At 47.3% G+C, this 8770-nt stretch overlaps 1 protein-coding gene across 1 annotated transcript; it reads left to right on the top strand.

Annotated features, from left to right (window-relative positions):
* Positions 1 to 521: 521 nt before the first annotated feature.
* On the top strand, positions 522 to 8503 carry OTP (orthopedia homeobox). Its single transcript, XM_047069721.1, has 3 exons — positions 522 to 558; positions 1846 to 2255; positions 7973 to 8503. The coding sequence occupies exons 1-3, from the start codon at positions 522 to 524 to the stop codon at positions 8501 to 8503; spliced, it is 978 nt and encodes a 325-aa protein (XP_046925677.1).
* Positions 8504 to 8770: the final 267 nt, after the last annotated feature.

Here is an 8770-nt window from a genome sequence, read left to right as displayed (position 1 = left end):
CACTGCCTCTGCCGTAGGATGATCCTAGCTGTAGGAGACCGAGCTGCACCTTTGGAGGGAGCAGGGACAAGGAAAAGGAAAGGTGTGACTGGAGAAAATCTCGGGGAGGAACCTACGGGAGCCAGGCCCAGAAGCCCAGGGCGAGACCGAGGCGGCCTCCGCTGCTTTTGCTGCTGCTCGCGGCTGGAGCTGCCAGGGCCGCCGCCACCGCCTCCTCCGGGCGGGCGCGGGCGGGCGGGCGGAGTGGGGGACTCTCCCGGCGCTGACATTTGCAGGCTGCCCTCCTGATTGGTCCCCTTGCCGAGCTGCTCACGGGTTCATTCAACTGTTAAGCACCTCCCCGTCTCTCTAAAGGACATTATAATGCAAGAAGCCCCCTTTTTAACCACAAACCGAATTTTCTTTCATTTAGGTGATCTATATATATCTATATCGTATAGCTTATAGCTTATATCTATTTTAAATAACTTAAAGCCGCTAAAATTTGGGGGGGAACAGCTTTCGCCCTGGAGCGGTGCGCGATGCTGTCTCACGCCGACCTCCTGGACGCCAGGCTAGGTGAGTGCGCGCCTCTCGCCCGGGCAGCCAGGAGAAGCCTGGGCAGGAAATTGTCAATTTGTTCCTTATTTTACCTTAATGCGCCCTAAATGGACTAATTTCTTTAAAAGTAATTGTGCTGCATTAAAGTTTAATTTGATTTAACATCGTCTTTAAAAAAAAAATCTATGGAATATGTAGATCCAAAAGAGGACTTGGGAAGTGTTGTTACTTTTTGTTTTTCCTTTTTTCCCCTTCTTCCCTCTCCCTTATTATTATTAATTTTTTTTGAACGGCGATCTACCCTGAGCTAATTTGTTAGGAGGTGTTTTTCTTTCTCTCTTTTCCCCTCCTGTTTGCTTTGATTAGGAATTTTTTTTCCTCCTCTTTTTTGCTCTCTCCCCCTGCCTCATTCTCTACCCCTCATCTAAGAATGGTTGAATTTGTAAAAATCTGGCACAAACGAGAAGCCGCTGCAATCGAGGCAGATTTGCTAAGTGTGTTCACTGAGAAAGGAGAAAAGCCAAATTCATCCTCACAGGCATCCCCGCCTGCAAGGGACTCGGCATTGCCAATGGCTGAGAGAAACGCGCCTTTTATTTCTCCGGAAGGAAGTTGAATTCTGTAAAGTTTGATTCACTGCTCTGTCTATAGTTTCCTTGAGTTTCCTTAATGCTGTCTGGGTTGCTGGGCTCTGGGTTTCCGGTTTGGGAATCTTTGGTGATGGATGTGACTCCATTTTCCAAACACTTTCTCTGATTTGAGGGGGAGGCGGAGCTGATTTGGGTTGATTTCAGAGGGTGGAAGGCTTGGAGAATTATTCATCTTCCAAAAGTGAGAGGGAATCGGCTGAGGGCCGGCGGTAGAGTTCGCCAAGCTGTCTGAGCGCAGGTGGGGCAGCAACCAAGGAATCGTTTAATTTTCTTTCTTTCTTTTCTCCCCCCTCCCACCCCAGTCCAAGGATATGCTCTCGCTTTCCTGGGACATCAGGGGTACGGTTCATGAAAGGGACTCGAAGGCATGTTTCTTTGCCGGGACTGGGAGTGTTCCACTGCGGGAGATATGAAAGCATGTGCTGTTTACTACGAGAGCCGGCTGCAGAGAGAGGGGAAAGGGCCGGGAGATGGTATTCCAACTTGGCTGTCCAAATTCTGGGGAACCCAGCTGAGCATCCCGAGAGTTTCCTTCATAGGGCGAACGTGGGCGCAGAGGGAGCCAAGGATGGGGCTAAAGGAGGACCGCGCAGGGAGGATAGTCCCTCCTGGCATCGCCAGGAAGGTAGTGATCCCGATCCCCTTCCCTCCTCAGGTATGAAAGATGCTGCCGAGCTTCTGGGCCACCGGGAGGCGGTGAAGTGTAGGCTGGGCGTGGGGGGCTCCGACCCTGGGGGCCATCCGGGGGACCTAGCACCCAACTCCGACCCAGTCGAGGGAGCCACTCTGCTGCCCGGGGAGGACATCACTACAGTGGGCTCTACGCCGGCCTCGCTGGCGGTGAGCGCAAAGGACCCGGACAAACAGCCGGGGCCCCAAGGAGGCCCGAACCCCAGCCAAGCCGGCCAGCAGCAGGGCCAACAGAAGCAGAAGCGCCACCGGACGCGCTTCACCCCGGCGCAGCTCAACGAGTTGGAGAGGAGCTTCGCGAAGACTCACTACCCCGACATCTTTATGCGAGAGGAGCTGGCGCTGCGTATCGGGCTGACGGAATCCCGAGTGCAGGTACGCCGGGCTTGGGCGCCGGGGCAGAAGGCAAGGTGAGGCGGGAGGATTTGGGCAAAACAAGCGGGGTCTTTTCCCTGTCGGGGTCCTGGGCTGCTCTTCGGCTGCCTTATAAGTTCCATGGACAAGCAGGGCTCCCACCTCCCACCAGTATAGCCACATTCCTGCAGAAATGCCTCAAAAGCGAAGCCGGCGTTGTTCTACTGTTAGGTCGTCTCATTCGTCCTGAGAAGGGAAGCTCTGCGTCTCCCAGCCTCCGCGTCTCCCAGGCGGCTAAGCTGAGCGCGCACCTCCACTCCACCTCGAGTTCTTCACAAGTATTTCATTACCCCTAATGAGTTTGTGTTAAGCGTCTGGATAAATGGGGGGAATGCAACAATTCTACAGAAAACTTGAAAAGGGAGGAAATAAGGCATGATGGCACCTTACAAAAAATCCATACCTGAGTTTCACGGTGCAGCTTTATTCTCTTGCATATCACCCTCCAGCAGCTCTAAGACAACAAACCCCGAGCTTTGAGGTTTGCAAAGGTTTTAAACTTTGACGGTCTACCGAAGCGCCGCCGAGAGCGGCTGTAAAGATCCCCCAGTCTTTGAACCCTGGTTTTCCCCTTAAGGAAACTGGGGATGGGGGGACTGAAGGCTTTCTGTTGTAGATATCCGATCTGAAGAAAGGACATTTAGCGCAAGAAAGATTGACAGGTAGCAGACGAATTCGTTACTGATACCTTGTTCTCGGCCAACCACCCTCCAAGTTGTAAAGTATATATAACTTTGAAAATCACATCTATAACTTTTCTGAAAATTGAGGAATAAAAGTATAAGCTCAGCGAATCTCATTTCCCCCCCGCTTTTTGAAAAAGAATGAAAACAATATATCAGATCTTTTATGGACCACTGCTCTAGGTGAAATACCAAGGCGCTCACTGAGTCTTGAGCTATCCAGGGTTCTGAAAACCTTCCTTTCCTGTCTTGAACATGATAGTTTCTCTATGTCATCCAGGGTGTCAATTTCATCTCTAGCTGCTTTAACAAATTAAGTTTAAAGATCCCAGTTGCTTTACATTTGATCTAAGAAGTTGGAGACAAGGGTGTCCATAATCACAGTGTTGAATGTTTATGTCTGCTTTCGACATTGTAAAAATAGTCTAACCTGGAAAAACAGATATGCTTCTGCTGTAAGTAGTCAGCAAATGAATATCGCTGGGAACTTAAAGTGGTCAATTAATAAAGTAATCATCAAGGTAGAACATAGATTAACATTTTTACTCATTGTAAGTCCAGGTGGTTTCGTCAGTGGACTTTGGAAACCCTGAATCATGGGCCATTGAAATTGAACACCCCAAAAGTGTTAACTGCATTGTGCAGATATATATTATTGTTTAAAAAGATTTTTACTTCCCACCTCTTTTTAAATCTGAAGCTGGGTCCAAACCTTACCAGAAATAAACAATTTCAATACTTTCATTACTGTTAATGATAATACTGGCTTCTTAAAATCTTGTAGGTTCAAAATTCATAAATTTGCTTTTTGTCCCTCAAGAGAAATACTACCTAATAATTTTTGTTTTAAAGAGTAAAATGCTGTTGCTTAACCTAGACATAGTGGTAATTAGTTTAAATTAAAATAGAACTTAGAATCACAAATAAAATATAATTGGACAACCGACTTTATGAAAAAAGAAAATGAGGTCTATTAAACTTTATTAGGTCTTCCAAAGGTTAATGGCAGTGGTTCTTTTAATAGAAAAAGTTGTAAATGAAATAAAATACAAACTATGTAATAGAAACAGTTATTTTCAAAAAGTACACAAAAGAATAATCAAGAAGAAAAAGACAAAGTACTTTAATTGTTCTAGCATAATGTTCAACAAAAGATAATAGCTTGAGGCTGCTGATAGGAACAATTTAATAGAATGGCAATTTCAATATTTTTAAAAATAATGTTTCATAGTTTAAAAAGTAATCAGATCAACATAACCTTCTTAATTAACATTTCAAAATGATTAACATTATGTAATGTAATGCAAAAATAATTTATGGAAAATGTATTTACTTCACAATTCACTGTACCATTGCTCCTTGACCAAATTCAAATTAAATAGTAATTGGTTTATGTTCTTATATGATGAGTACTTCATAGTTTTCTTTATAGTTAACAGATTGCCACACATTCTTTTCAGTATGTGGGCCACTGCACTGATTAAAAATGATCTAAACATTTAATTTATTACAATTGTATGCTTTTAAAGATGTTTTTTTAATTCTAGACTAACTGATCCAACATACTTATTTTTATCTATATCTGGTATATATCACACTTTTAAGTACTTATTAAAGCACTTCTACTCACATGGAGGCCAATTCCATGTCTGATATCGCTCCCCTTTTCTGGCTAGTGTAATAAAACCATTCCTTTTATAGCATGCCATTATTAGAAACCAATTTCAGAATTATTTATAACCTAGAATGGCTTATTAAGCAGCAATGCGAGAATCATGCAAATTACGCGATCAAATGCAATATAATAAGCATAATCATTAGTCTCTAGCACGGATTAATTAACTTTCAATATTTTATTTACATAAAAACCAAATCAGTGAAATAACTTCTGCACAGTCAGGCTTGCCTTTCAATATTTTATACGAACAAAAATAATGTGCTGTAATTCCATTGACCGTGTCCCCCAGAATGGCCCTGTCACCTGCCACATCTTAATAGGGGGACAAGCTGAGAGTATTTTCTAGTTTTCTAATGGAATGAGAAATTGCATTTTCTTCCTCTCCCAGCACTATTAAAGTGTAATGAATTCGGCCCAGAGTTCACGGCTGGCTGATCGAAATGAACCTGAGATCTCGGCTTTAATACAGCTCCCCAGATTTCCTCCCAAATCTTCACATTAATCATTTGCTGGATTCCAATGAGATCTTCATAAAGCGTTTGCTTCGAGGGGGAAAAAAGTAATATTCTCTCTTTCTCCCTCTCTTTCTCTATTTCTGAGCCATTTATAGGTGGGGAATTAAACGGGCTATATATTTTAAAATACATTTACAGTATGTCTATATTACTGTAACAGCAGATATCATGAAAGTGGATTTTTAAATTCCAACCTCCATTAGATTCTCACTGTTGTATTAAGCATTTTCTGAAAAGAGCTGCATTTCAAACTGAGTACAAAGTTGGCCAGTGGCTGCGGTTAATATATTTTCTGGAGTTGTCATCTGTGCATTCTCAAAATCTCCCTTAGGTTTTGCCTGCATTTTAATCCGTCATGCTCTAGTTTTCAAGTGGAAACATTCACATTTTAAAAACATATGCATCATAGCTTGGAACGGAGGTGCTCAGACCCCATGCAGATTTTTTTCACAACCCCAGTAAGCCATGAAACATAAAAAATTTTGTAGCCATCATTTGACTACTAACCCTCAAACATAATTGAGCACGATTTTTCGATTATTCCTATCATATTTAGTTCTTTAACAGCTGTTCTTTTCCACCTGTGCCTGAGGTCCAGAAACCTTTCTAGCAGTTGTGTTTTCCACTGTAGGGGCAATCCCTCCGCCCCCGCCCTTCTTTCTTCTGCTTCTCCGGAACCTCTCCCCTCCCCCCCCCCCCCCGCCCCCAGATGTCTGCCACCCTCTTCGCCCACTGCCCAGCCCAAGATATTCAAACATTTAGGGATTCACTGACACTTTGCAGGCCGTTAGGAACCGGTCTTTATAGCTATCTTTCTAAATATACCCGAGTGCAGAATGTGAGATGTGGGGACCGTTTGGACATAGACATCCTCCCTGTCTAGGGCTCCATCCAGTCTACCTCTCCTCAATGTAGCCTAGGATGGGTAATGCAAAGTGACCTGTGGCCACAGGTCTCCTCACTGTGCTTTCCTTGGCTCCTGCGGGTTACTTTCTGCTCCAGGCCGCTAAACAGCTCAATTCTCCGCCGTCGGCATTGATCCCAGTTACTATCAAGGGCCCCGCAGTCTCATTAATCCGTTGTGCCACCTACTCTAGGGGCTTTAGCAAGTAAGGGACCCGGCATCTTTACACAATCAGGAAATTGGGGTAGGCAGAAACACGGGAAATGGGGTAGAAATCAGAGAAAGATGAAATGATGGGTGATGGCTTGGGTACGGTAGAAAGGCCAGGGCCAGCTCAAAGGCCGGCAATATGTCTAGAGTGCAATGCCGTTCACACTAGTAAGCGTGGAGGGTCTTCACCTGCACAGTGTAACATGCCTCTGTGAATAGCTGGCTTACTGAGAATAGGTCAGGTACATCCATGCTCATGATCTTTTAGCTTGCAGAATAAACACTAAATAGCTTGGATTAACAGATGAATAACCTTTTGGTCATGAATATGGTCAAATTACGTTTGTCACATTCTAAGAGGAAACTCAATCAGTACCTGAGTTGTGTCTTATGTGATTTATATTTGTGCACACTAAACCTCCAACTGACTATGTATTAAACTGCAAGCCTGCCAGGTAGGCGTACTGCCAATTATTATTAAAAAACAAAACAAAACAAAACAAAAAACCACACACAACCCAAATTCAAGTATGGGGAAACAGGAAGTTCTCTTGGTCAGGCAGTTTACCTGGTATCTTTCAGAAGAACTCTTCCTTCCCCTGTGGTGGTGAATATGGCATTAATTGTCAAGTTTGTCTGGTAAGTTCAGAAATTCAGAGGTATTGTTAAGAAAAAACGAGTACGAGGCTTATTTTTATTTGGAGTATATTTTATCAAACACATCTCCTCTAAAAAGAAAGATATGTGGGTCTGAAGCAAAATCAAATTTGATTCATTACTAGTGTGTGCTTTAAACTTGACCTCTAATTTGTACCGGTCAGAAAATTTGTTTTCAGTTTATACATGAAACAGATCAAACAGGGGTGACTTGAGGAATTGGAAACCTTGTAATTCGGGGTTCTCAGCAAGTTTCTGAAAATAGACTTGAAGGACGTGGGGCTCAGGGCCCTGGCAGCAGGTTCCAGCACATGTGCACAGCTCAGATAAAAGGTGCCCTCAGAGGGGTTCGAGAATGAGGCATGGAGACTTGTGGCAGTAGAACCAGTCGCTACAAATCAGAAATCACGGTGGCGACCCAAACAACACCGTAGCTCAGTGCGGCTCGCTTTCCCACAAGGATCACTATATTAACCTCTCCGCTCTGTCATCCGTGGCGTTAGGGGTTTTCCTTTGTCTTTCGATTTTGAAACTGGCTATGTCATCCTCAGCCCCTCATCAATTTCCAAATTTCCAGCGTTTCTGAAAATTCTATAGCCCATCAGTGTTATAAGGCACGCTATTAAGCCACATGGGTACACATGTTTATCTTCATTTGTACACCTGTGGGTCCGATTTTGACACATGCCTGCCTGCAGACTTGTGCCTCTAAGCAGTGCATAGAATGTGCCAGCGTGCAGGGGCGTGGTGAACACTGCACGCGGTGGTATGTTTGCACCCAGTGTAAGCGCTCCGGGGCACTATCAGGACCCCGGAGGTTGGCGCTTGCTGAGTGCAAGGGACTCCGGTTGTCTCGAGCTGACGAAGAACCGCGGTCTCTGGCTGAGTGTACGGGCACTTTGGGCAGATGGTACTTGTCCCGCCTGGGGCAGTGTCTGACGCAGGTTTCTCAGGCTCAAGCCCCCGCCCCACCCCCTGGCCAGCCGGCTCGCTAATAGCGCTCTGTGTGTCTCCCGCCCCGCCCGCTCCAGGTCTGGTTCCAGAACCGGCGCGCTAAGTGGAAGAAACGCAAGAAGACCACCAACGTGTTCCGCGCGCCGGGAACTCTGCTGCCCACACCAGGCCTGCCTCAGTTTCCGTCAGCCGCCGCCGCCGCCGCCGCCGCTATGGGCGACAGCCTGTGCTCTTTCCACGCCAACGACACCCGCTGGGCGGCGGCCGCCATGCCGGGCGTATCACAGTTGCCGCTGCCGCCGGCTCTGGGCAGGCAGCAAGCTATGGCGCAGTCGCTGTCCCAGTGCAGCCTGGCGGCCGGGCCGCCGCCCAACTCCATGGGCCTGTCCAACAGCCTGGCGGGCTCCAACGGCGCGGGGCTGCAGTCGCACCTCTACCAGCCCGCCTTCCCCGGCATGGTGCCCGCCTCCCTCCCCGGCCCCAGCAACGTCTCCGGCTCGCCCCAGCTCTGCAGCTCCCCGGACAGCAGCGACGTGTGGCGGGGCACGAGCATCGCCTCCCTCCGCCGCAAGGCGCTAGAGCACACAGTCTCCATGAGCTTCACTTAATGCAGCCGCGCCCCAGCCCGCTCCGCCCCCGGCGCCGCCCCCAGGGCCGCCCCGAGGTCCTTCCGGCGCGCGCCCGGGCCCCCGCTCCCTGCCCGGGCCCCTGCCCCGGCGCCCTGCCCCGTCCCCCCACCCGGCCTCCGCCACTTCCACTTCTCGTTTTGTTCTCTCCTCTCTCGTTCGTTCTCTGGGGCTCTCCCCAAGCCCCAGCCCGCGAGGCCTCCCCTCCACCTGATTTCGCCCGCCCCGGTCCCCACTCTCCTCTCAGCT

The sequence above is a fragment of the Lynx rufus genome, unplaced genomic scaffold (genome assembly GCF_022079265.1).
Source record: "Lynx rufus isolate CCGP_SWC_20201006 ecotype Redwood Valley unplaced genomic scaffold, mLynRuf1.p SCAF_1, whole genome shotgun sequence".
NCBI classification, from domain to species: Eukaryota; Metazoa; Chordata; class Mammalia; order Carnivora; family Felidae; genus Lynx; species Lynx rufus.
The sequence above is the reverse complement of the archived record's forward strand: the minus strand, read 5'-3'. Positions and strand labels throughout refer to the sequence as shown.